This window comes from Mobula birostris, chromosome 13 (genome assembly GCF_030028105.1).
Source record: "Mobula birostris isolate sMobBir1 chromosome 13, sMobBir1.hap1, whole genome shotgun sequence".
NCBI classification, from domain to species: Eukaryota; Metazoa; Chordata; class Chondrichthyes; order Myliobatiformes; family Myliobatidae; genus Mobula; species Mobula birostris.
The window spans coordinates 18,386,539-18,414,145 of NC_092382.1; the positions used below are offsets into that span (position 1 = coordinate 18,386,539).

The window sequence follows — 27,607 nt, forward strand, 5'->3', positions numbered from 1 at the left end:
AAAAATTGCTGCAGGAGGTCAGCATGTCAGGCAGCATCTATGGATGGGATTCAACATTTCGGGCCAAGACCCATCATCGGGACTCTTGATACCCACGTATCTGGAATATCAACAAGCAAAGACAATAGAAAGTAGTGCAAAATAGGGAAAACTTTGACAAAATTTAGTTCAAGGCTTTAAAAACCTGCCACACAGAGCTCAATAGTTAACAAATACAACAAAGGCAAAAAATATTTTCATCATTTCCGACATTGACTTTTTTAATGAAAATATCTTAGTCCCATTTCAATCAGTAAAATTTAGAAAGATAAATAAGAACTGAAATGACAACTTTAGAAAAAGCCTATTTACACTCAGACCCACTTAAGATTAGCACTACCATGGACAGGAGGAGGAAGAGAAATAACACACATGGAAAAAAAAACACAACAGTCAGATAAAACTTCTGTAGCCTTCTGGTAAGCCTCAGGCTCGCTCAGCTTGGTTTCATCTCGGGGGAGCAGTCTCCGGCTCTGCCAAACTGGGTAATCGAGTTTGTGTGGATGCTGTGTGATGTACCCCACACCGCCAAATAACAGACAGTACACCATATGCCATTAAATGATTACACTTCATGAGTACTTCTTGGTGATGGGTTAGTAGAAACAAATACAATCAAGGCGCCAAGTCAGTAACTCCATCAGTTGTGTGCACAAATAAATCGTTGGAGGTCACGAATCAGGTATTCTTTCCTCCGAACTCTGCCGACCCTCGAATGGGACCACCCTCGGTGGTCGACCAAAACACTCCTCACGAGTCTGTCCTCGTCTCCTCTCCTTGCCGAAGACCCTGGGCCTCAGACTCCCGCTCGGGGTCTGTTCAGTCGCCCAGCTTACAGCATCTCGCGGGTCGCGTCTCCTCTCTCTGTCCCCGTCGTGCCTTCTGAACAAAGCCCACCAAAATCAATAGCTTTCACACACAAGAAAGAATAACATCTATTCTGTTGCTTAGCAATGGCACTCCAAAGTCATCTATGATTATAACCCAAATATGCTGCTACAGAGAACCCCTTACGTCAACAGTTAATATTACAGAGAAGCCATTTTATTAGCCGTAGCAGTTAACATGAAGAAGAAACCCCTTACACTACTAAGTATGTATTTTCATCAGAAATGAACAGGATTCAACGCTCCATGTCTGTATATGCAATTGTGATAAGAAATACAGACTAGAAAACTTAAATGAGAGGCTAACTCAGAAAAATAAATCATGAACATGGAAGAAAACATTAACCAGTGGAATGAGTTTGACCCTCCATGGGAGACATCCCAACGATCTGAGCAGACTAGATGTTGGCAAGGAAGTACCGAGTACAGGTGTCCCCACTTTTCGAACGTTCGCTTTACGAAACCTCACTGTTACGGAAGACCTACATTAGTACCCTGTTTTCGCTTTCAAAAGGTGTTTTCACTGTTACGAAAAAAAGATTCAGCGCGCGATAAAAGATCAGCGCACGATAAAAAATCAGCACGCCCCGAGCAGCCGCTCTCCCCGGATTGGGAACTGCTTTGCTTTAACATGTGCCTGTGAGCAGCCGTTTGCAAGATGAGTTCTATGGTATCGGAAAAGCCTGAAAGAGCTCGTTAGGGTGTTACACTTACGGTAAAAATAGACATAACTAAGCGTTTTGATCGTGCTGAACGAAGTAAGGACAATGTGAGTTTGGTTTGTGGAAGCTGACGAGCATGATGTTGTAGAGGTTTTGGAATCCTATCACCAAGTACTGACAGATGAAGAGCTGATGCAATTGGGAGAAAAAAGGATAACAATCGCAACCGAATGAGTAATGATAAATTACGACTTTAATTTTGAAAGGGTACGTTGGGTTAGGGGATATTTGCAGGATGGTTTGAGTCCTTACAAAGAACTGTGTGATAGGAAACTGCGCGAGGCTCAGCAGTCAAGCAAGCCTCCCATATCAGCCACAGCAGACGACGAACCTCGACCTTCGACATCGAGGCGAGCAGAGATAGAAGGTAAAGAGCTGCCTGCTCTAATGGAAACAGGTGACGAGATGACACCCCAGTGTCCCACCACCCCAACCCCTAGGCCATGGACAGATACCGATTCGCAGAGAATGCAAAGCCAGCCAGGAGGCACACAACACAAGAAAAAAGCCGAAATAAAAATGCTAATTAATTAGGTGCCGACACATAATTGTCAGCCCAGATCAGAGACGACGCAATCGGAAATCAGCACTCTTCTGGGCCGACAATAACGGGTGGCACCTAATTAATTAGCATGTTTGTTTTGGCTTTTTTTTTTTTTAAGATGTGCTGGATGCCTCCCGATTACCGCTGTACCCCTGCGTTCTTCGCGGCAATGTATCGGGTTGACGGCCTGGAGGGTGGGGGCCACTACACCAGACAACCAGCATCAATTCAGTCTAACACACCATCATCCGTGTGCTCTGCGCTGTCTTCCCAATTCCAGTAAGTGATACTACACTGTACATACATTATTTCTACTTTATATCGGCTGTGTATTTTTACGTGTTATTTGGTATGATTTTGCAGCTTCATAGCTTAAAGGTTACTGGAGAGCGCTTGCACCGTGTTTTTGCCAACAGCCCTTGCGTGAGATTTTCTGCCGACGGCGCTTACGTGAGATTTTCGCTACGGAGAACAGTTCAGTAATGATTGTGGAAAAGTATTTCTACTTTATATAGGCTGTGTATTTATCATATCATTCTTGCTTTTACTATGTGTTACTGTTATTTTAGGTTTTAAATGTTGTTTGGCATAATTTGGTAGGTTATTTTTGGGTCTGCGAATGCTCACAAAATTTTCCCATATAAATAAATGTTAATTCCTTCTTCGATTTACAACATTTCGGCTTACGAACTGTTTCATAGGAACACTCTACCTTCGGATGGCGGGGGAAACCTGTATCTAAACTGAGAGTTGGAGACCTCTTCCCAGATACAGAGGGATTCCTTGCAGAAGTACAGGACAAGGTGGTTAACAAAAAAAAATAAAAAAAATACGTACAATACAAACAAACGAGCAATCAATGCAGAAAATGCCAAGAGAAACCAGACACAATCAAACTCATTCCAGGATCCTGCAGCAGTTTAACTCAATCTGATTACCTATGCAGCTACAATCAAGTGGCAAATATCATTCACCAAAATCTTGCTTTAAAATACAAACTTAGGAATGACTACCATAACTTCATCAGAGCACCATAAAGCCTGATCCAGATCGGGACAGAATCTCACAATTTATATGATAACCAATACATTATTACACAGAGGGTAATCTAAAATAACCATCTGGATTTAATATTATGGGATAAACAAGCAGGAACAACTCCCTCAATAGATGTAACCGTTCCCAACACACACGTCCTCAACCAGTGGAGCATCTCACCACAGGTATTGTTTGTGTCGTCAGTCAGACAAACAAATTATTTTCTCTGTCAATCAGTTTCCAAATGTTGCTACTCTGTCATTCGTTACCACGCCCCACTGCTGATTCCCTTCTCCTCATCATACGTTCTCACCCCGACCATCGTCCAGAGCCCCAAACTCTGCCCTGTGCAGACCCGCCTCTGGTTTCTGATCCTGCTCCGTTGAACATTCAACTGATGGTTTCCCGTTCTGCTTTCAGTCTTTGGAGGACAGTGGTGTTCTCTAACAACCCTTTAGAAGCAGGAAAAAATGAACCATAATGTGGAAATAAGACCTGAATAAGGTGGTTAATTCCCAATGGCATTCTTCCTCAGCCCAGAGAATTGAGAGGCAAAGAACATCTCAGACAGAACTGCAGTCAGCTCAACTTCTTCAGTCTGCAGAAAATTCAAAGGAAACGTCTTCACCCAAGAGTGGTGACTGGAACCTATCCCACAGGGAGAGCGAAAGGAGAACAACAGTGGAGGATTTTAAAGGACTGTTGTGGATCACAATCACTGGCAGTGTCCAGCCAACCTCAGTTGACTCTCTACTGTACACTAGGTGTGTTATAAATTCACTAAGTACTGAAGACAGAGTTTAAAATAGAACTGATTTATTTGTCTCAGATCCAGAATATTAAACTCCAGTCCCATTAAAGGTGAATATGCAGAAGAAACTCCTCCCATGCCCAGTGACCAGGGTGCAGAACTGGGTGTGGTGAGCAGCAACAATAATTGCAGAGTTCAGCACCGACAGTCACTCTCAAAATTGCATTCAGCAACGGTGATGGACAAATATCCAGCATGCAGCTTATTGAAACTTTCTCCCCAGTGTGAACCTGGTAGTGTGTCACAAGGTTAGATTACTGAGTGAATCCCTTCCCCATTCACAACAGGTGAACGGCCCTCTCCCCAGTGTGAACACAATGATGCATATTTGGCGGAGATGGCTGACAGAATCTCTTCCCAAAGTCTGAGCAGGTGATCAGCCTCTAACCAGTGTGAACTCACTGGTGTGCCAACAGATCAGATGACTGACTGAATCCCTTCCCACAGTCTGACCAGGTGAATGGCCATTCCCCAGAGTGAACTGACTGGTGTCTCGGTAGGTGAGATGCCTGAGTGGATCCCTTCCCACAGTCTGAGCAGCTGAACAGTCACTCCACAGTGTGAACTCGCTGGTGACTCTGTAGGGTGGATGATCGAGTGAATCCCTTTCCACAGTGTGAGCAGGTGAACAGCTTCTCCCCAGTGTGAACTCGCTGGTGTGTATGTAGGTGAGATGACTGAGAGAATCTCTTCCCACAGTCTGGGCAGGTGAATGGCTTCTCCCCAGTGTGAACTGACTGGTGACTCAGAAGGTGAGACGATGTGGTGAATCCCTTCCCACAGTCTGAGCAGGTGAACGGCCTCTTCCCAGTGTGAACTGACTGGTGTCCTTGTAGGCTAGCTAACTGTGTGAATCCCTTCCCACAGTCTGAGCAGGTGAAAGGCTTCTCCCCAGTGTGAATTCGCTGGTGTGTCTGTAGGTTGGATGACTGAGTGAATGTCTTCCCACAGACTGAGCAGGTGAACGGCCTCTCCCCAGTGTGAACCGACTGGTGTCTCCGTAGGTGAGATGCCTGAGTGAATCCCTTCCCACAGTCTGAGCAGGTGAACGGCCACTCCCCAGTGTGAACTCGCTGGTGACTCTGTAGGTGGGATGACCGAGTGAATCCCTTTCCACAGTCTGAGCAGGTGAACGGCTTCTCCCCAGTGTGAACTTGCTGGTGTCTCTGCAGGTTGGATGACTGAGTGAATGTCTTATCACAGACTGAGCAGGTGAAATCCCTCACTGCAGTGTGAACTGACTGGTGAATCAGTAGGTGAGCTGATACGGTGAATCCCTTCCCACAGTCTGAGCAGGTGAATGGCCTCTTCCCAGTTTGAACTGATTGGTGTCTTCTGAGGTGAAATGACCGAGTGAATCCCTTCCCACAGTCCGAGCTGGTGAATGGCCTCTCCCCAGTGTGAACTGACTGGTGCCTTCTGAGGTGAAATGACTCAGTGAATCCCTTCCCACAGTCTGAGCAGGTAAATGGCCGCTCCCCGGTGTGAACTGACTGGTGCCTTCTGAGGGGAAATGACTCAGTGAATCCTTTCCCACAGTCTGAGCAGGTGAACGGCCACTCCCCAGTGTGAACTCGCTGATGTACCTTTAGCTTAGATGAGCAAGTGAATTCCTTCCCACAGTCTGAGCAAATGAATGGCCGCTCCCCGGTGTGAAGTCGCTGGTGAGCCATTAGTTCAGATGACCAAGTGAATCCTTCCCCACAAATTCAGCAGATGACCAGCCTCTGCCCAGTTTGAACTGACTGGTGTGTCCACAGGTGGGAAGACAGCCTGAATCCCTTCTCACACACAGAACAGGTGAATGGCCTTGTCCCAGTGCGAACTTGCTGATGTACCTTCATACGAGATGACGGAGTGAATCCATTCCCACTGTCTGAAGCAGATGAATGGGTTCCCCGCTGTGTAAAATGACGGGAATACCAGTCGGTCAGATGATCGAATGAATCTCTTCGAATGAGTCTGAGCAGGAAGGATGATCGAGTGAATCCTTGCTCCACTTCTTAAATATCTGGTCAGAGACAGCAAAATTGGCGTGTTGTGTTCGAGATTCCCACAGACAAATTCCTTGTCATTTGTAACCTGTAAAAAGATTTACAAAATCCATCAATAGGTGTAGGACAACATTTCAAATGAGATCACTTGAGTTGTCAAGGTGTGATGTGACATCACACTGTTCCAGTGCAGTTCAACCCAAGTTGGAGAGAGAAATCATCTTCTAACTGGGCACAGTGCTTGTATCTGGAATGACCAACAAATTCTCTGATGCTCTTCCTGTCTCTATAAGAATGGGGTATTTCTGCCATCTCCAGTCTGTGACCTGGCTCAGTTTGACTCTCTCCATTGGTATTATTCCCTGTTCTCACTGAGCTGCATGGGTTCCTGGCCCCACAGTAATTGAAACACTCTCACACAAATAGCTGGCAGTGCATTCCACGCACCCACCACTCTCTGTGTAAAAAACTTACCCCTGACATCCCCTCGGTATCTATTTCCAAGCACCTTAAAACTATGCCCCTCGTGTTAGCCATTTCAGCCCTGGGAACAAAAAATCTGGCTATCCACATGATCAATGCCCCTCATCATCTTGTACAGCTAAAAAATGCTCTAAACATCAACAAGGAAATCATACATTACTTTGAGGATTTGTTCGAAGTATACAAAGTTATGAGGGCATAGATAGGGTAAATGCAAGCAGCTTTTTCCACTGAGGTTGGTTGGGATGACAACCAGAGGTCATGGGTAAGGGGGGGGAAGGTGAAAATTAAACAGAAACATTTGGAAAAGCTCTTTACTGAAATGGTCATGACGTGTGGAATGAGATGTCAGCACAAGTGGTGAATATGAGCTCAGTTTCACCATTTAAAAGTAGTTTGTTTGGGAGCCTGGATGGTAGGGGTATGGAGGGCGATGGTCTCGGTGCAGGTAGTTGCATCAGACAGCTTATGTGTTTTTTTCAGCATTGACTACATGGGCCAAATAGCCTGTTTCCATACTGAACCTCTCCATTTTTTTTTTATGACAGACAAGCTGGCCAAAATTTTTGGAAGGGAAAAGGTAGGAGTGACAAGGAGCAGCAATGGCTGGAGTTTCTGGGAGCAATTCAGGAGCTCAGTGATCAATACATCCCAAAGAATTGGAAGCATTGGAAAGGCAGGAGGACACAACCATGGCTGAAATGAGAAGCCAAGGCCAACATAAAAGCCAAAGAGAGGGCAAAAAAAAATAACAAAAACTATTGGGAAGCTTTTAGATATCTACAAATGACGAATAAAAGAAAAGTCAGATGAGCTCAGGGGGTGGAATTATGATATTGTAGTCATTAATGAGTCTTGGTAGCACCCAACAGTCTGAGGCATTTAGAGGAACAAAATATCCGGAGACTCAATATCTCTTGAAAACCAAGGTTCCCTGCACCAGTTACCTTTCAACTATTATTTTGGTAGGCACATACAAACTCCACACTGTCAAAATTTCACTTCTGAAGACCTTCCTCTTACATAGAAAATAGGTGCAGGAGTAGGCCATTCGGCCCTTCGAGCCTGCACCGCCATTCAGTATGATCATGGCTGATCATCCAACTCAGAACCCCGCCCCAGCCTTCCCTCCATACCCCCTGACCCCCGTAGCCACAAGGGCCATATCTAACTCCCTCTTAAATATAGCCAATCAACTCTGGCAATTAATCCTTTGCCAGAGAACAGCCTGTCCCAAACCACACTTGTCAGATCCTTTCTGACACCATCAAAATTGTCCTTTCTCTAATTTAGAATCTCAACCTATGATCCAGACCTCTCTTTTTCCATATTTACTTTGAATCTCATGGAATTATGATCACTAATTTCTGTCACCAGCCATGGATTATTTCCTCACAGCTTATTGCACACTTCTGGATCAGGAATTCTACGCAATGATTAAGGGCACATTTGACAAACTCTACCCCATCTACTTTTACAGTATGGGAGTCCCAGTCAATATATAGAAAGTTAAAATGAGTTACTGAATCAACCTTTGTTTCTTGGCATGGTCTGCAATCTCTCTACAAATTTGTTCCTCTAAATCCCTCAGATTGTTGGGTGCAACCAAGGCCCAATAATGGTTATGTCATGGTCCGGTCTGTGAAGTCCACATTCCGGTTCATGGTCTGGTCCGTGGACTCAGGACTCCGGGTCTTCCAGCTGTCCCTCGTTTGGTTGAATTAATCACAGGCACCTGATTCGAATCTGGGGCTTGCAACGTAAGTAGCGCTGGGGTCGAGTGTGGGCGGCTGGTTTGTCTTGTCAGGCCCCCTTGGAGCAACCTGCTGATGGAAGGCCAGTGAAACCATTTGTGATCTCTAGGCCTGGTTGGAGGACCACTGCTTCATGGAGCCTTGTTACCACTCATTTTACAGTACCCTTTGTGGTATGGACTTGGCTGTTTCCTGAGCCAGCTGAGTGGCCGTCAGCCACTCTGAGCTAGATCGGGATCCGGGTGTTTCCGTGGCCAGCTGAGGTTGCTGGCCGAAATGAGACTCGGAGCTTCCCCGGAGCAGAGATGGAACTGTCTGTCATTCTTTGGTGTTTGTCTCTCCTTGTCCTCGCCTCCGTGGGGTAAGACAGGCCATTTTTCCGTTGCCCTGCGGAGGGTCCTGTCTTGTCTTGTCCTGTCCTCGCCTCCGTGGGGTAAGTCCACCCGTTCTGCCGTTACCTGCGGAGGGTCTTGTCTTGGCCTCGATGGGGTAAGTTGGGCCGTTCTAACGTTGCCCCGTGGAGGGTCTTGTCTCTCCTTGTCCTCGCCTCCGTGGGGTAAGTCAGGCCGTTTTGCCATTGCCCTGTGGGGGGATCTGTCTTGTCTTGTCCTCACCTCAGTGGGGTAAGACAGGCCGTTTTGCCATTGCCCTGCGGAGGGTCTTATCTTGTCCTGTCCTCGCCTTGGTGGGGTACGTCCGGCCGTTCTGCCGTTACCTGACGGAGGGTCTTGTCTTGTCCTCGCCTCGGTGGGGTAAGTCCGGCCGTTCTGCCGTTACCTGACGGAGGGTCTTGTCTTGTCCTCGCCTCGGTGGGGTAAGTCCGGCCGTTCTGCCGTTACCTGACGGAGGGTCTTGTCTTGTCCTCGCCTCGGTGGGGTAAGTCCGGCCGTTCTGCCGTTACCTGACGGAGGGTCTTGTCTTGTCCTCGCCTCGGTGGGGTAAGTCCGGCCGTTCTGCCGTTACCTGACGGAGGGACCTGTACCACCTTCGTGTGGAGATGAAGTTCAGTCCCGGCTTGTCTTAGGACAAGTCCCGACTCGATGTCTACGTTCTGTCCTGTCTCATGTTAGTGTCGTGTTAATGATGAGTCCCGGCTTGTCGAAGGATAAGTCCCGGCTCTGTGTTGATGTTCGGTTCCCGGTCTGTCTCTGAGCTCCGAGAACCCAAGCCTCGACGATCCCACAGCCCAGCTCCGAGAACCCAAGCCTCGACGATCCTGCAGCCCAGCTCCGAGAACCCAAGCCTCGACGATCCCGCAGCCCAGCTCCGAGAACCCAAGCCTCGACGATCCCACAGCCCAGCTCCGAGAACCCAAGCCTCAACGATCCCGCAGCCAAACTCCCAGCCTGCAAGCCAAGCTCAAGACCCAAGACCCCAGCCTGCAAGCCAAGCTCAAGACCCAAGACCCCAGCCTCAAGCCTCAAGAGCAAAGACCCCAGCCTGTCTCCAAGCTCAGTCCTCTAGACCCCAGCCATGTCCTGTCCTGAAGCCATGTCATGTCCTTGCCTGGTTCTGGGGTCCGAGCCCGAGGCAAGACCCAGGTTCTGTGTCCTTATCCAGCCTCAGGCTCGGAGTACAAGCCTTATCTCCTAGTCCATGGTTCCTAGTCTTGGTGCCGCTTTCCCTAGCCCAAGTCTGCATTCCTGTCCCTGCTCCTGGTCTGAATCCTGTCACATCCCTACTCTAGTCAAGTCCAGATCCTTGTACTTCAGTGTCTGTGTCTCGCATTTTGGTCTGATCCCAACGCCCCTATTGTGACAACAGGAGACAGGTAGTTGGTCACTTGTTATACCGGGTCTCCCATCAGAGGCACTGGGAAATTAAATTCAGCTAGCAGAGCATCTCAAGAGAGAAATATTGAGAACTCACTTTCACCATTTGGCCACAGACCAGACATGGATCGGGGTATTAAAACAGAATCAGAATCAGGTTTAATATCACCGGCATGTGATGTGAAATTTGTTAACTTAGCAGCAGCAGTTCAATGCAATACATAATCTAGCAGAGAGAGACAATAATGAATAAAATTAAAAATAATAACAATAATAATAAATAAACAAGTAAACCAATTACAAATATTGAATAGATTTTTTTTTAAAGTGCAAAAACAGAAAGACTGTATATTTAAAAAAAAAAGTAAGATAGTGTCCAAAGATTCAATGTCCATTTAGGAATCGGCTGGCAGAGGGGAAGAAGCTGTTCCTGAATCACTGACTGTGTGCCTTCAGGCTTCTGTACCTGCTTTCTGATGGTAACAGTGAGAAAAGGGCATGCCCTGGGTGCTGGAGGTCCTTCATAACGGACGCTGCCTTTCCGAGACCCCGTTTCCTAAAGATGTCCTGGATACTTTGTAGGCTAGTGCCCAAGATAGAGCTGACTAGATTTACAACTTCCTGCAGCTTCTTTCGGTCCTGTGCAGTAGCCCCTCCATACCAGACAGTGATACACCAAACCAGACCACAAGTTTATCTAAAATGAAGTGTCTCCTGATCCTCAGCCATTTCCAAGGCTGGCAATGTTCTCGGCTCGGTTACAGAAAACAGAGTTTGGAAAATTCCCCTCATCTACTTTCCGCATCGAGGGGGCAATTGATAGCTGCCCTGCCAAAACCTGAAATGTTATATCATCACACAATTTCTGAAATCCCGGAAATGCTCTTATCACCTGTTTCTGAATTTTATAAATGGAAGTTGGAGATGTCTTTCACCTCTAAACAGGCTCTGAAGTGCAACGAAACCCTGAGCCTGGACTTTTACTTAAAACAACACCGTTGTCACATTCCTGTTTGTGTTTCACTCTCAACCTGCTGATTCAGGGTCTCCGGCTCCTTTCACTCAGGTGGAGCTTTGCCTGGTGAACGGAGTCATTCGACCATTACTGGTGTCAGGTCCCTGCGCTGGGACTGTTGGACTGATCGATTACACAAAGCCGCTTTACCAGTGGCATCAATGACACTGCTTGATGAAAATTTTCTCTGCCCTGTTAGCGCCTGTGTAAGTTTCTTCATCTGAACTATTGTGCACCACAGGGCAGAGGTTTAATTATAAAGATCCCAGTGAACGTACCTGTAGCCATTCTGATTCTGACTAACGATTGTTGATTGTTGTCCTCTTGTTTACATTTGGTCACGGTGTAGGACAGCCCCGCCTGCTAGTGATGCCCTGAATTACACAAAACAAGCAGACAGTGAGTCAGACGGAGTAGGAATACTTTGCAAATGTGACAGTATTGCCATCCCCTGTATCAGAGCAGCAGTTCACTTAGGGACCAAACATTCCCTGTTAACTGTTACCACGTCTGCATGTCTGTCCAGTGATATCTGGCAAATCCTACTGATAGAGTCACAGAGCAACAGATCACAGACACAGACCCTTCAGCCCAACGAGACAATGCTGACCACATTGCCCACGGAGATGGCCCCAATTTCCTGTGTTTGATCCATTTCCCTCCTGGCCTCTTCACTCTATCTACACATCCCAAATGCTTCTAGAATTATACAATTGTGCTGCCTCGTCCACTTCCTCTGTCCGTACCCTCCACATCATCACCAGCCTCTGCATGAAACCGTTGCTGCTCGTGTTGGTTTTACTATCTATTTACCACTCCTCTGCCCATTTAGATCCCCTATAAACTACGATAATCTTCACCGTGAGTACCATCTACTAATTTTGTGTCATCTGTGAACTTACTGGTCAAGCTTGTGCACTTGCATTCAAATCATTGCTATCAAATAACGAATATCAAATGTCCCAACTTGTAGCTTTGTGGTACACCACTAGTTACCCGCCCCCATTCTGAGGAGAAGCCTTCAACCACCACTCTTTGCTTGCTACCTTCAAGGCAATTTTTAAATCCATCTAACTTTCTCTCTCTGTACCGCATGGGACCTTATCTCCCAGACCAAGCTGTCATGAGGCATCTTGCCAAAGGCTTTACTGTAGTTCAATGTACAACATCCACTCCCCCACCCTCACTGACAATCATCTTCAAAACCTTAAAATGTATTGTTCAACACAACTTTCCATGCACAATGCCATGGTGACTCCTGATCAGTCTCTGTCGATCCAAGTGTTGGTAGATATTCTGTGTGTGATCGGTCCATATTGTGGAAAATTATCTCCGGCACCTCCCCTTCCATTTTCTCCACTTACCACCAAAAAACCAAAGTGGCACCCCGTAGTAAGCTTATGTTTCTCCAAATGCTCAAAGTTTCTGTCCCCAAGTATCCGTTCCAAGGGTTGGCCCACCCCCTGATGTAACACTCACTGGTCTATAATCCCCAGGATTAAACCTACTGGGTTTATTGAATTACAGAACAACATTTGACAGCCTCCAATCATGTGTTACTACCCCTGTGGCCAGAGAGGATACAATGATCATTGTCAATGCCCCGTAACCTCCCCCCTCACTTCCTGTAGTAACGTGGTGTGTATTGGTAGATTCAACAACATCTCTTTCTGAACGTTTCCATGCTGCTATGTTATCGTCACAATCACTGTCCATCTCATTGGTAACTCTGAAGCAAAGCATTCATTAAACATCTTGCCAATCACCGCATCCTCCAGGCACATTTCCACCTTTGCTCCTGAGTAGTCCGAGTCCTACCCTCAATCTATTCACCATCCTCTTCTTCACCCACATGTAGAATGCCTTGAGCTTTCCTTTATCCTACTTCCCAAGGACTTCAAGTTCCCTTTGACCTCTAAGTCACTTCTTAAGCTCCATCCAGGCTACCTTATAATTCTCTGGAGCCTTGCTTGAATGTTGCTTCCTAAACCTAAATAATGAGTCCTTTTCCCTGTTGCTTAAATGTTCCCATCTCTTGTGAACCACGGTTTGTTTATATAAACATTCTTTCACTTTTTGTGGAACAAATCTACCTCGAACTGCATTGAGGTGTTCCTGAAACAGCCTTCACAGTTCCATTGTGCATTTCCCTTTAAAAATGTTTTCCCAATTTACACTCTCAAGTTGCTCCGAATACCATTGCAACTATCCATCCACTAATTAAATACTGTCTCGTAGGGTCTGCTATTATCCTTGTCCATGACCATGATAAAAGTTGGGGTGTTGTGGTCACTGTCTCAAAAGGGCCACCCATTGTGACATCTGTCACCTGACCAGCATCATTGCCTCATACTAGATACAGTACGGCAACTCCTCGAGTTAGCCCATACACATACTGTGTCAAGAATCCTTCCTGGACACACAACACATTCTGCCTCATTGACACATTTTGGAGCAAGGAGGTGGAATCAACATCAGGGAAGTTGAGATCAACAATGATAACAACCTTCTTGCTTCTGCACCTTTCCCAACGCTGCCAAGTTATCTGCTCTCATTATCCCCGTGGCTTTGGGGGAGGCCTATAGAATACTCACAGAATGATAGCCCCCTTCCTATTTCTGAATTTCACCCACATCGATGTCCTCTGTTTATGTAGCTGTGATACCATCCCTAATTAGTACAGACAATTCTCCCCCTTTCACCCCCCACCCCCATATGTATTATGAAACAACTAAAACCTGGAGCATCAAACACCAATCCTGCCCTTGTAACAGTCACGTCTGTGTAATGGTGATAACATGTACCATCCATGTTCTAAGTTACTTTTATTCTTAATACTTGTTGTATTGAATTAAACACATTTCTAACTCACTACCTGATGCCCTGTCCACAACCGATCCTTCCACAGTCTCTTTGAACATTGCATCTACCTTTATATCAACTGTTCTATCACCTGACCAAACACTCTGGTTCCCATCCCACAACGACTGAGTTTAAACCAACCCCGGCAGCTCCAGCAGTCCTGGCTACAAGAACATTTGATCATCTCAAGTACAGATATAACCCATGCCTTTGGTACAGGGTCAAATGGGAACATTGTAAAACCTAATTCTGCTTCATCACAGATTCGTAGGTTCTGACAATTTATTAGTAGAAAAGTACTTGATGACGACAGGGTACGTAAATATAAATTATTGGTTGGCTGTTGCTAGTTAGGACTGAATGAAATGTGGTGCTGGAACATTTGGTTTCAAGAGGGTTTGCTCTTTGCAGAGGCTTGCTCAAACATATTCTAGGCAACTATATCATTACAGCTTGCAATAGACAGAGGAATCAATGACATGTTGCTGTAGTTCATGGTCACTCCACATTTCTGCGGTCACTACAGCAGGAGACAACTGCGGCGTCTTCTAAAGGGAGGAAATTCTCAACGCATTTTGAGATAATTGTGACCTAACACAGACAAGCAAGGAAACATCAGAAGTGATGTTTGAAATGAGCAAACAATATGAGGGAATGTGCATGGCTTCACAGAGCTGCTGCTGACAGTACATTAGTAGATCTAGAATGATTGCAACTGGGCCTGATAGAGGCATAAATGGTATTTCTAGGCTTATTAAGTCTCACTTCAGCTATTTCCTACTTTCCATGGTACAGAAACGTAATGTCTAAAGGACTAGCGTTTGAGTAACTGAGACTCACCAAACTTTCTCCTGAGTGAATCAGTGGAAACTCTGATTCAGGATGGTGCTCTCAGTCCTCGGGCTGTTTCATTGTTGCTGTTCCCTCATCTTCAGTTGTGGTTTTGTTCCAGTCATGGGCTTTTCTTCCAATAAATCTCTCAGCCCAGATCTAACTTTAACCGGAGAGATAATGAAGCATAGACATAAACCAGATAGAGGTTTCTAAGATTATGAAAGACATAGATAGAGTAGACAAGGAGTATCTTTTCGCTGTTTAGAAATGTCTAATACCAGAGGACATGTAATGAAGGTGTGAGGGAGTGGATGCAAAGGAAATGTGAGGGTAAGTTGTTCTACTCAGAGAGGTGTAGATGCTTGGAATCTGCTGTCTGTTATGGTAGTGGAAGCAAATACACGGGGGCTTTTAAGAGACGTTCAGATAGGCACATGGGTGTGAGGAAGATTGAGAGCATATGGAAATTGTATAGGTGGGAGTTATTGGGGAGGTTGATTAACTTTTCAGCTGGTTTGGCGCACCATTGTGGCCGATGCGCCTGTTCCTGTGATGTACTGTTCTGTGTTCTGTTCTATCTTCAGCATCTTGAGTTTCTCTTTGACTCCCACTGGCAGATAGACAGGTGACAGTGAGGGGGGAATTTCAAAATGTCAATTGAATTCTGAAACCCCTGTCTATATCTACTGGTGCAAACAGACAAAAGCATATTTAATCACAGCCACTCCCTGTGAGGGATGGAATGGAAACTCATTTCCTGCTTTGCTTCCAAAGGAACTTCAGAACCAAACATCTGAGCACAGAACAGAAATACTCGCTCAACATCTCATAAACCCGAACAACCTGATCCCCTGATTCATTTTATCTGGGTCAAAACATGTGTGATGTCCCGGAATCCAACCTCTGAGGGTCACAGCCCACACCGAGAGCCTCGCACATCTTTCCCACATCTCACACTGAGAGATTCACGCTACCAATATCCAGCCCCCGGAGACGTCTGCTTCACTGCGGAAGGAGGAAAATCCAGCCGCATCTGTAAACGCGCCAACGTGGACCGAAGCCCAAACACTGCCAGTTCCATATTCCTGGAGACCCCATCCCAAGATTATATCTCAAGCACCAACTCTCCCAGGGCTCTTTGCCGCTGGTAATATGCGGCAGTGTCTCAGCTAATGCCAGTTCAATCTTCTTGCTGCGTGGGATCTCGCCCAGTACAGCTGGCTGCCATGTTTCCTGCAGTGTAGCAGGAACAAAATGTAAAATTATAAAGTAGAAAATGCTGGGAACTCAGTACGTCAGACTACATCTCTGAAAGGACAAATGGTGGAAGACCCAGTTTCAGAACTGAGACTGTCCAAGGTGCTGCTGACCTGCTGAGCATTTCCAGTATTTTCTCCTCCTTCCTTTAAATTTCCTGCAACTGTAGTATTCTCTCCCTCTTCATTTTAATTCACTGATAGTAACTGATTGTAAAATATCAGCAACACCCTAAATTGTAAATGCCACCCCACCCCAACCCATTTGTTAGTTCTCAGTTCATTCTGACCCTGGTGTAATACATTCCATACAGTCAATGCTCACAGCATCCTTTCCTCCCACTGTCACTCTGTTACATTTGCTTCTGCGGCCACTGTCTCTACGCTGAGAGCCGGTGACCACAGAGCGATAAAAAGTACAACACTTGCTGCAGCTCTGACGGGCTGTTACCCTGGAAACGGAGGAAGTGGCTCACCGAAAATAACCGAAAAAGGAAACAACAAACTCAACATCAGATGCTGTGAGTGTCAGTATTACAAAGATTAACACTGCAGCCATTTTGTAACGGGGAAACTAAAATTGAAATGGCTGCTTTTACCCTGCCACCTGCTGTGTTCAATTAAACCTCTGGTAGCTCCAGCTATCAAAAACCCAATCCTGGAAAAGATGCAAAACAAAACTTCACAATGAAGACAAAGTTTGAAAGAGAGATTGCTGAAATATATCATTGCAGCAATGGTACTGTATACAGGCTGGACAGAGGTTGAACAAGATGGGTGACATATATCATTGAGGTGGTGAGATACAGGCTGGACAGAGATTGAACAAGATGGTTGATATATATCATTGAGGTGGTGAGATACAGGCTGGACAGGGAGTGAACAAGATGGGTGATATATATCATTGAGGTGGTGAGATACAGGCTGGACAGAGATTGAACAAGATGGGTGATATATATCATTGAGGTGGTGAGATACAGGCTGGACAGAGATTGAACAAGATGGGTGATATATATCATTGAGGTGGTGAGATACAGGCTGGACAGAGATTGAACAAGATGGGTGATATATATCATTGAGGTGGTGAGATACAGGCTGGACAGAGATTGAACAAGATGGGCAGGGGATGAGCAGATGGAGCCAGATGGGAGCAGGGGATCAAGGGCGATCTCTGATGGTCCTCCAGCAAAACACAGATCCTGAAATGATAGTACTCACTAGTAGATAACAGATATCAGTAGTATACCAAAGCCAGAACAAACAATAACTTTGGTATATGCCCTTTTCCACTTCACACACTTCATCAATGCTCCGCAGAAAGTATCCCATCTGGGTACTTCACATCTTCACACAGCTACTGCTCTTCCTTTAACTGAATGAAGTAGTGGAGAACTGTGGACACAGCTGAGCACATCATAGAAACCAACCTCCCCTCCATGGACTCAGTCTACACTTCCCACCGCCTCAGTAAAGCAGCCAACGTAATGAAAGATCCCCACAACCTGAACATTCTCACTTCTCACCCTCCCACAGGGGTGAAGATAAAATAAAACAGAAACATACCACCCAGGCTCCATGAAGATGTCCATTCTGCTGTTATAAGCGAACTGAATGTTCCCCAGGGTGATGAGTGGACTCCTGACCTCACAGTCTAAATCGATGTGACCTTGCACCACATATCTACCTACACTGCACTTTCTCTGTAACCATAAGGATTTGTTCCACTCTGGTATTGCTTTACCTCAATGAACTGCTGCAATGTATTGATCTGTGCGGATAATACCGAACTCACGGTTTTCACTCAACCTCTGTACATGTAAAACAAAATAAAGATTCCCCATTTTAATCGTGTGGAAATATTAGACAGACTGGGTTGCTCCTTTGGAACTTCTGGAGGGAGTGTACATAATTATGAGAAACCCAGATAAATGAACAAGACTTAATTCTCTCATTAACCGAGCCAGATATCGGGAAACACTGTCAGCATTTCGGCAAGTCGTAGTCATGGAAAGAAAATGTAAATAAACTTCCCAGACCCCCGAGAGGACATGAGAGATCTGGATCTCACTGTCCTGTCTGAACGGGGAAAGATGAAACTACTCATACACGTGAAGCAGTGACCCAAGGGTGCTATTACTATGTTTAACCCTCGAGTCTGCAAGAACACAACGGGACGAATGGCCGCTTCCAGTCTGCTGGAAATATGTAAAACAACTATCGATCCAGGTGAAGTTTGGATCCGAGACCGGGCCGGGTGATGGAGATAAAGGTCCCCAGGTACAACTCACCGGATGGGTTCGGTCTCGGCATCACCACCTCATCCCGCTCCGGGGACCAGATCACCAGGGGCTGAGCGGCGGCTCATCTCAGACTCTTCCGTGTGAAGGTCTCACAACTGGGACCGACCCCAAGGCCGCCAGTTCGAGGAAGTTAGCGGAACTCACCGCCAAACATCAGGTCCCCGCTCCCCCCGGGATCGGCTTCAGTACTCTCCGATGGGAAATTGTCGGTCTCCTTCACCCTGGTGACCGGCCTCAATACTCACCGACGGGAACCTGCTCTATTTGCCCCGCAGACAGCGATCCGCTTCAACAGAGAACGGAAAGAAAATCAGCGCCCATCCGGGGACTGTGAGGGCGGGGCGGAGGCGGGGCCTCGGAAGCAAAACCCCGCGGATGCTGCAGATCTGCGTTTAACGGGAGCGAGACCCGGGATCACGTGACGGGTGGAGGGTCTCCCACGTGACCCGGTGACTCCGCCCCCTCACTCCTCGATCGTGGAATTAATTTCCATCTTCTGCAGCCCCGTGTTGCCCCAACCACTCACCTCCCACCCCCGTCACTATTTCCACCTTCCCACCTCCCCCTCACCTGGATCCACCTCTCACTCCCCAGCTCTTGCCCCATCCCCACCCCTCACCTCTTTTCTCGGACTATTTCCCGTCCACTCTCAGTCCAGAGGGAGGGTCTCGGCCCGAAATGTTGACGGTCCATTTCCCTCCACAGATGCTGCCCGACCCACTGAGTTCCTCCGGCAGTTTGTTCTTTGGTCTGTGTGACCCGTGTTAGTGTGGGGAGCGGGATTTTACACCATATTCCCGGTACAGTCTCAACAAAACACAAATAATTGTCACTTTGCTCGGACCATCGGCCCCGCTTGCAGGGCAACAGTCTGCCGGTGTTTGCCCCCCAATGTGGTGAATCGCCACCACCGTGGGCTCAGACATTTCCACAGATGAGCCCCTCCTGTCCCCACCGGGACAAACATCCTGTCCGCCCCCTCTCTCACCGTCTTCATCCTCTCCCTCCCCGGGGAACCGGCATCAAACCGACGGGCCGAGCGGTCTCCTCCTACCTCTCAGTGACACATCAGACTCCGGCCGCAGGAGACGCTTCACAAACGCCCCAACTTCCCTCGGAGGGAAATGGAAATAAATCAGAAAGCGGACATTTACTTTGACGGTTGTCCCGCCGTGACGGAAAGTTCGGGAGACGGAGTCAGCGGGGGTAACGCCCTCTCGGCTGGTCCGCCTCCTCTATTGGTTGGAAGTATTGATTGACATCGCTTCGCACCAATGAGAATAGAGCAGCGCATGAATGCTCTGTTGACACCACTGGGGGAGGGGCTGGTCACGTGGTTACTAGCCCGGCCGTTAAACCGACCAAGCTCGAGCTCACCAGCGCTCGGGGCACAAAAGGCCCCGGATGATCGGTTGAGGTGAGAAGGGGTCTCCGGGTTGGGGGTCTCACCGGGCGGCGTTTCCAACACCGACTTCGGGTAGTTGCTGTGACTCCGGACTCCGTGACCCGCAATCCCGGGACAGTCCTGCTCTCTTCCCTCTCTCTCAGCCCCACCATCCGTACACGGGCCCCGGGGAGCTTCCGGCTGATGAGGGAATGGGAACCGATGGGTCTCTCAGACAGAGCTGAGCTCCAGCTGTCTAAATGCAAGGATCGGGAACTCGGAGAAAGGGAACAAAATCTTTTACATCAGCTGTTGTGAAAATCACCTTTGTTCTGCCTCCAGTCACAAACAAGAGAAAATCTGCAGATGCTGGAAATCCGAGCAACACACACAAATTGCTGGAGGAACTCAGCATTAGTACTCTTTTCCATAGATGCTGCCTGGCCTGCTGAGTTCCTCCAGCATTTTGTGTCTGTTGCTTGTTCTACCTCCTCTTGTTCTGGACTTTCTACCCGTGAGAACATGTTTTGTCCCACTCTCTCTGGGTACATAATGATATCAAACACCTTTGCCCTGGGCAACAAGTAGCTTTCACATCACAAATGTGCCAGACTCCAATGAGACAGACTACTGCCCTTCCCTTCATATTCATTGGCATTGCCATCACTGAGTTCACCACCGTCAGTCACCTGGGGGAGGGTTCAGGGGAAATATTTATGTACAATACAGAAACTGGTGTTACCTGTGTGTATTGTGGTGATGCAAAAGTTGCTGGAGAATTTGAAAGTGGGAAGAAGTGGAGTGATAGTTTGAAATCTGACTTTTTAAAGCGTCATTTAGCAAGCAAATCAGATATGGACAATGTGCAAAAGCTCTGGGGAGAAAATCCTTCATTACCCGTTACAGGCCTGCTACATAGGTTGTGTGAGAGTGCAGATGAACTCCATCAAACCCAGAGGAGATCAAAGTTCTTACTGACAGTGATTTGCTAGCAGTTAAAATGAATACCTCTCTATATAAAATTCACTGTGCACATGTTGTCACTGGTTAAAAGAATGAACAGTACAAGATTTACTTTACTTTGTACTTTATTGTCGCCAAACAATTGGTAGTAGAATGTATAATCATCACAGCGAAATTTGATTCTCCGCTTCATACTCCCTGGATTACAAATATTAAATATTATAAATATTAAAATTAGTTAAAATTAGTAAATATTAAAAATTTAAATTATAAATCATAAATAGAAGATAGAAGAATGGGAAGTAAGGTAGTGCAAAAAAACCGAGAGGCAGGTCCTTGCTCCAGATATTTGGAGAGTACAGCCCAGATCCGGGTCAGGATCCATTCAGCAGTCTTATCACAGTTGGAAAGAAGCTGTTCCCAAATCTGGCCGTACGAGTCTTCAAGCTCCTGAACCTTCTCCTGGAGGGAAGAGGGATGAAAAGTCTGTTGGCTGGGTGGGTTGCGTCCTTGATTATCCTGGCAGCACTGCTCTGACAGCGTACGGTGTAAACTGAGTCCACGGACAGAAGATTGGTTTGTGTGATGCGCTGCGCCGTGTTCACGATCTTCTGCAGCTTCTTTCGGTCTAGGACAGGACAACTTCCATACCAGGTTGTGATGCACCCTAGAAGAATGCTTTCTACAGTGCATCTATAAAAATTAGTGAGGGTTTTAGAGGACAGGCCAAATTTCTTTAGTTTTCTCAGGAAGTAAAGGTGCTGGTGGGCCTTCTTGGCAGTGAACTCTGCCTGGTTGGACCAGGTCAGGTCATTTGTGATATTTACCCCGAGGAACTTAAAGCTCTATGTGCAGACCGGTCATTACAAATTAGAGGGGACATTGGTGGCGGAACCTCCACTGTCCCTTATGCCCTCACCTACAAGATGTGCGTCCAGCTGCAGCTTGTAACCCTGCACTTTATGGAGTTGGAACTTGAAATGGATCAATTCCAGATCATCCAGGCAGTGATGCAGCCAGTCAGGATGCTCTCAGTTGTGTTCCAGTAGAAAGTTCTTAGGATTTGGGACTCAATCCCAAGCTTCTTCAGCCGTCTGAGGTGAGCAAGGTACTGTTGTGCTTTTTTCACAACACAGCCGGTATGTACAGACCATGTGAGGTCCTCGCTGATGTTTATGCCAAGGATCTTAAAGCAGTTCACTGTCTCAACCCCAGATCCATTGATGTCAATCGGGATTAGCCTGTCTCCATTCCTCCTGTCGTTCACAATCAGCTCCTTTGTTTTTTTTAGATTAGATTGGATTCAACTTTATTGTCATTGTGCCAAGTACAGATACAAAGCCAATGAAATGTGGTTAGCATCTGACCAGAAATGCAAAGAATCGTGTTATTTACAAAATAACTGAATAAAAAAGTGCTACAACACCCAAATATAAAAGTACTGAGACAGTACAATACGGATGCAATACTGCTTAGCGCTGTGACTAGAGGTTCAGCAGGGTCACAGCCTCAGGGAAGAAGCTCTTCCTGTGCCTGTTGGTGTGGGAGCGGAGGCTCCTTTAGCACCTCCTTGATGGGAGGGGAGTTAAAAAGTCCATGGTTAGGGTGAGATGTATCCTTGATAATTCTTTTCGCTCTACCCAGGCAGCGTTTATGGTAGATGTTCTCAATGGTGGACAATGGGCTGTCGATAATCCGCTGGGTAGTCTTCACCACACACTGGAGTGCTTTGCGCTCTGATACAGGACAATTGCCATACCACACTGAGATGTAGTTGGTGAGTATGCTCTCAATGGTACAGCAGTAAAAGTCTGTCATATCCTGGGACAGAGGTGAGCTTTCTTGTTGTTCCGCAGGAAGTAAAGGTGCTGTTGTGCCTTCTTGATCAGGATGGAGGAGTTCAGGGACCAGATGAGATCCTCGGAAAAGTGGACACCAAGGAATTTGAAGCTTGATACACGCTCCACTACAGTTCCGTTGATGTAGATGGGGACGTGAGTGTGGCTCCTGGCATGCCTGAAGTCCACAATGATCTCCTTGGTCTTCTGGGTGTTAAGGGTCAGATTGTTGTCGGCACACCACGCATCCAGGTGCTGGACCTTGTCCCTGTAGGCTGTCTCGTCATCCCCTCTGATCTGGCCAACCACCATGGTGTCATCTGCGAACTTGATTATGGAGTTAGAACCATGTACAGGAACACAGTCACAGGTGAAAAGGGAGTACAGAAGAGGGCTCAGCACACAGCCTTGAGGCACGCCGGTGTTCAGGGTGAGAGTGGAGGAGGAGAGGTTGTCTAACTTAACTGATTGGGGTCTGTTCATCAGAAAGTCCAAGGTCCAATTGCAGAGGGATGAGCTGATAGCAAGCTGGCGAAGTTTGGTGATCAGCTTTGAGGGGATCACAGTATTAAATGCCGAACTAAAGTCAATGAACATCATTCTGACATAAGAGTTGGGGCTGTCCAGGTGGGTCAGGGCAGAGTGAAGTGCCGTGGAGATGGCGTCCTCTGTTGACCTGTTGGTGCGATGGGGGTCCAGGGTAGTGGGCAGACAGGATTTCAGATGTGATAGAACCAGTCTTTCAAAGCACTTTGCAATGATGGGGGTGAGTGCAACTGGGCGGAAATCATTCAGGCTCGTGGCAGTGGAATGCTTCAGTACTGGCACGATGGTGGTGATCTTGAAGCTTGTGGGGGACAACACCCCGGGCCAGGGACAGATTAAAAATGTCCGTGAAGACCCCGGTCAACTGCCCTGCACAGACTCTCACCACACGGCCAGGTATTCCATCCGGACCAGCTGCCTTCCGTACATTCACCCTGCTCAGGGTGGCACAAACATCGGAGGTGGAAAGTGAGAGAGACAGTTCACCAGGTGGGAGATCCGCTTTGAGGGTGACCTCCTTGTTCCCTCGATGAAAGCGAGCGTAGAAGTAATTGAGCTCATCAGGGAGGGTAGCAGAGCTGGAAGGGGGCACAGTACTAGGAGGTTTGAAGTCTGTATAACCTGTATGCCATGTACATGGACCGGGGGTCTGAGGAGTTGAAATGCTCCTCGATTCTCTGTTTGTATATGTGTTTAGCCTGAGAGATTCCCCTCCTCAGGTTGGCCCTGGCTGAGCTGTGAACCTCCCCGTCTCCAGACCTGACGGCTGAATCTCTGGCTTTGAGCAGGAGGTGAACCTCTCTGTTCATCCATGGTTTCTGATTGGGGAAAACTCTTATTTGTTTTAGTAATGTCTCTCTATCTACACACTTGTTGATGTGCTCAAGGACAGAGTTGGTTTATAAATCAATGTTAGTCTGAGAGTCTGTGGTGGCATGGGCAGCAAACGTGCTCCAGTCTGTGTGCTGGAATTGGTGCTGAAGAGCAGAGTCAGCCCCCTCCAGCCAGATCTTAATAGTCTTCATTGTGGGTTTCACACGTTTAATGACCGGGCTATACTTGGGAAGCAGAAACAATGAAAGATGGTCGGACTGTCCCAGATGGGGGAGGGTAGTTAGTTTGAGTGTCAGCCACATTTGTGTACACATGATCTGAGGTTTTATTACACCTGGTGGTGCGTAATACATTTTGGTAAAATCTTGGAAGCACGGTACACAGGTTACAATGATTAAAGTCTCCAGCGACAGTCAAAGCTCCGTCTGGATGCAATGTCTGCAGCTTGCTAATAGCAGCACTGAGGTCTTTCATGGCTACTTTAGCATTAGCATCCAGTGGAACATAAACTGCGACAGCAATGATGCATGTTTTGTGACAATGAGGAGAGGTTGTTTTCTTGACACCAGTCAGATGTTGTTCAGACACCAGATACAGTCAGCAATCAAATGGTTGAGCATGGAGCGATGAATGTGCTGAGCTGTGTATATCACAATGCAAGAATTGTAGGAAAACCAGATGAGCTCAGGACAGGGAATTCTGATATTGTAGCCATTATTGGGGACTTGGTTGCACCCAACAATCCGAGGGATTTAGAGGAACAAATTTGTAGAGAGATCGCAGACCATGCCAAGAAACAAAAGTTGATTCAGTGAGTGATTTTAACTTTCCATGTATTGACTGGGACTCCCATACTGTAAGAGGACTAGATGGGGTAGAGTTTGTCAAGTGTGCCCTTAATCAGTACGTAGAATTCCTGATGTAAAAGTGTGCAATAGGTTGATGATCCAGGGCTGGTGACCGAAATTAGTGACCATAATGCCATGAGATTCAAAGTAAATATGGAAAAAAGAGAGGTCTGGACCGTGGGTTGAGATTCTAAATTGGAGAAAGGTCAGAAAGGATCTGACAAGTGTGGTTTGGGACAGGCTGTTTCCTGGCAAAGGAGTACTTGGTAAGTGGGGGGCCTTCAGAAGTGAAATTTTGAAGGTGTAGAGTTTGTATGTGCCTGCATAATAAAAGTTGAAAGTTAACTGGTGCAGGGAACCTTGGTTTGCAAGAGATATTGAGGCCCCGGATATTTTGTTCCTCTAAATGCCTCAGACTGTTGAGCGCTACCAAGACTCACTAATGACTACAGTATCATAATTCCACGCCCTGAGCTCTGACTTTTTTTTTAGTCGTCTGCTGTTGGTTTCTAAAAGCTTCCCAATCGTTTTCACTCTTTCGTTTACCCTCTCTTTGGCTTTTATGTTGGCTTTGGCTTCTCATTTCATCCACAGTTGTGTCCTCCTGCCTTTCCAATGTTTCCACATCTTTCGGATGTATCGATCACTGAGCTCCCAAATTGCTCCCAGAAACTCCAGCCATCGCTGCTCCGTTGTCACTCCCAACTTTTCCCTTCCAAACAAGTTTGGCCAGCTTCTGTGTCATAGAAACATGGAGAAGTTCCGTATGGAAACAGGCTATTTAGCCCATCTGGTCAATGCTGAAAAAACTTTTAAGCTGTCTAATGCAAGGGTCCCCAACCTTTTTTGCACTGCGGACCGGTTTAATATTGACAATATTCTTGTGGACCGGCCAACCCGGTGGGGTGGGGGGGGTGTTGGTGGGTAGGGTTGCCAACGGACAAGAGTAGCAGTCAAATACGTTGCGTTTACCCAGAGAAAGACTACAATGACCATGAACCCTTGCGCGGGCACCAGTGCGCATGCGCGTTGTGGCCTACCGATTTTTCCTGCAAATCCTTTTTCGTGATTCTATTCGGAGTGGGGGGGGGGGCGGTGTTAATCATGACTGGAATATAGGTGATAAATGGCTAATACACCCAATTTCGTTTCTAAAAGTGTTTATCTAACGACTTTAATATTAAACACACAGCACATATTTTCCTCGCATGAATATAGTGATAAGTCAATTATTAGAGGAGCTTGAAGTAAGTGATGAATGAACTTCCAGTAGAAGTGGCAGAAGCAGGTTCGATATTATCATTTAAAGAAAAATTGGATAGCTATATGGACAGGAAAGGAATGGAGGGTTATGGGCTGAGTGCAGGTCAGCGGGACTAGGTGAGAGTAGCGTTCGGCACGGACTAGTAGGGCAGAGATGGCCTGTTTCCGTGCTGTAATTGTTATATGGTTATATAGGTAAGTCAATAGCATCATGACATTTTAAGTAACGTTTGGATTTTAAACACACAGCACATATTTTCCCCGTATGAATATATAAGATCATTGGAACACACCAATATCGCTGAATCAGTGGGAGCCCTGGGCTTGTTTCCCTCCAACAACACGGTCCTATCGAGGGATGATGGGAGACAGCGATACTCGAAGTGAGTTCCTGTCCAGTCTATTCCGCAATTTAGTTTTCGTTGCATTCATTGGAGAAAACTCCGCTTCGCAGAAAAATGTTGGAAATGGAAGCAACGTTTTCAGTGCTTTCGTGGCTATCTCAGGATATTTAGCCTTGACTTTGATCCAGAATGCCGACAGGGATGTTATGTCAAACATACTTCTCAGCCCGCCGTCATTTGCAAGCTCGAGGAGTTGATCTCCTTCCCGCGCTGACACAGATGACGTGCGGGTCATGACCTCACATGTGTAATGGCTGATCAGTGGCCGTGACGGGGAATGAGAAAAGGTGCAGCTGACTCATATCGCCAAATCATCTCATTTCCTCGCAGCCCGGGAGCACATGCTTTGCGACCCGGTGGTTGGAGACCCCTGGTCTAATGCAACTACCTGCACCGAGACCATCGCCCTCCATACCCCTATCATCCAGGCTCCCATCCAAACTTCTTTGAAATGGTGAAACCGAGTTCATATTCACCACCTGTGCTGACATCTCAATCCACACTCTCACAACCACTGCAGGAAAGAGCTTTTCCAAATATTCCCATTAAATTTTCACCTTCCCCACTTACCTATGACCTCTGGTTGTCATCCCACCCAACCTCAGTGAAAAAAGCTGCTTGCATTTACCCTATCTATACCCTCATAATTTTATATACTTCTAACAAATCCTCAAAGCAATGTGTAATTTCCTTGTTTATGTTTAGAGCCTTTTTTTGGTGTATAAGATGATGAGGGCATTGATCATGTGGAGAGCCAGAGGTTTATTCCCAGGGCTGAAATGGCTAACACGAGGGACATAGTTTTAAGGTGCTTTGAAATAGATACTGAGGGGATGTCAGGGGTAAGTTTTTTACACAGAGAGTGGTGGGTGCGTGGAATGCACTGCCGGCTATTTGTGTGAGAGTGTTTCAGTTACTGTGGGGCCAGGAACCCATGCAGCTCTGTGGGAACATGGAATAATATCAATGGACAGAGTCAAACTGAGCCAGGTCACAGATTGGAGATGGCAGAAATGCCCCATTCTTAGAGAAACAGGAAGAGCATCAGAGAATTTAATGGTCATTCCAGATACCAGCACTGTGCCCAGTTAGAAGATGATTTCTCTCTCCAACTTGGGTTGAACCTCACTGTAACAGTGTGATGCCAGATCACACCTTGGCAACTCAAGTGATCTCATCTGAAATGTTGTCCGTCACTCATTGATCGATTTTGTAA

General features: G+C 46.7%; 2 protein-coding genes across 10 annotated transcripts in view; one reads left to right on the plus strand and one right to left on the minus strand.

The window, feature by feature from the left end:
* LOC140207831 (uncharacterized) overlaps positions 1-27,607 on the plus strand; it is a 139,248-nt gene that overhangs the window by 104,790 nt on the left and 6,851 nt on the right. The window contains exon 9 of the mRNA XM_072276390.1: positions 18,350-18,516. Within this exon, the coding sequence (XP_072132491.1) occupies positions 18,350-18,516 (167 nt within the window). The remainder of the gene's footprint in view (positions 1-18,349; positions 18,517-27,607) is intronic.
* On the minus strand, positions 234-19,482 carry LOC140208476 (uncharacterized). 9 transcript variants are annotated; one of them, XM_072277157.1, is made up of 5 exons: positions 18,557-18,647; positions 14,762-14,915; positions 11,338-11,433; positions 3,544-6,123; positions 234-921 (listed from the first exon to the last, which is right to left on the minus strand). In XM_072277157.1, exon 4 carries the CDS (start codon positions 5,712-5,714, stop codon positions 4,590-4,592), a length of 1,125 nt encoding a protein of 374 aa, XP_072133258.1. In that variant the 5' UTR covers positions 5,715-6,123; positions 11,338-11,433; positions 14,762-14,915; positions 18,557-18,647; the 3' UTR covers positions 234-921; positions 3,544-4,589. The 9 variants fall into 9 exon arrangements, with proteins under 9 accessions (XP_072133258.1, XP_072133260.1, XP_072133262.1 ...); XM_072277159.1 differs by having other exon boundaries at positions 14,762-14,911; positions 18,557-18,615; XM_072277161.1 differs by lacking the exon at positions 18,557-18,647 and adding an exon at positions 18,300-18,421 and having other exon boundaries at positions 14,762-14,911.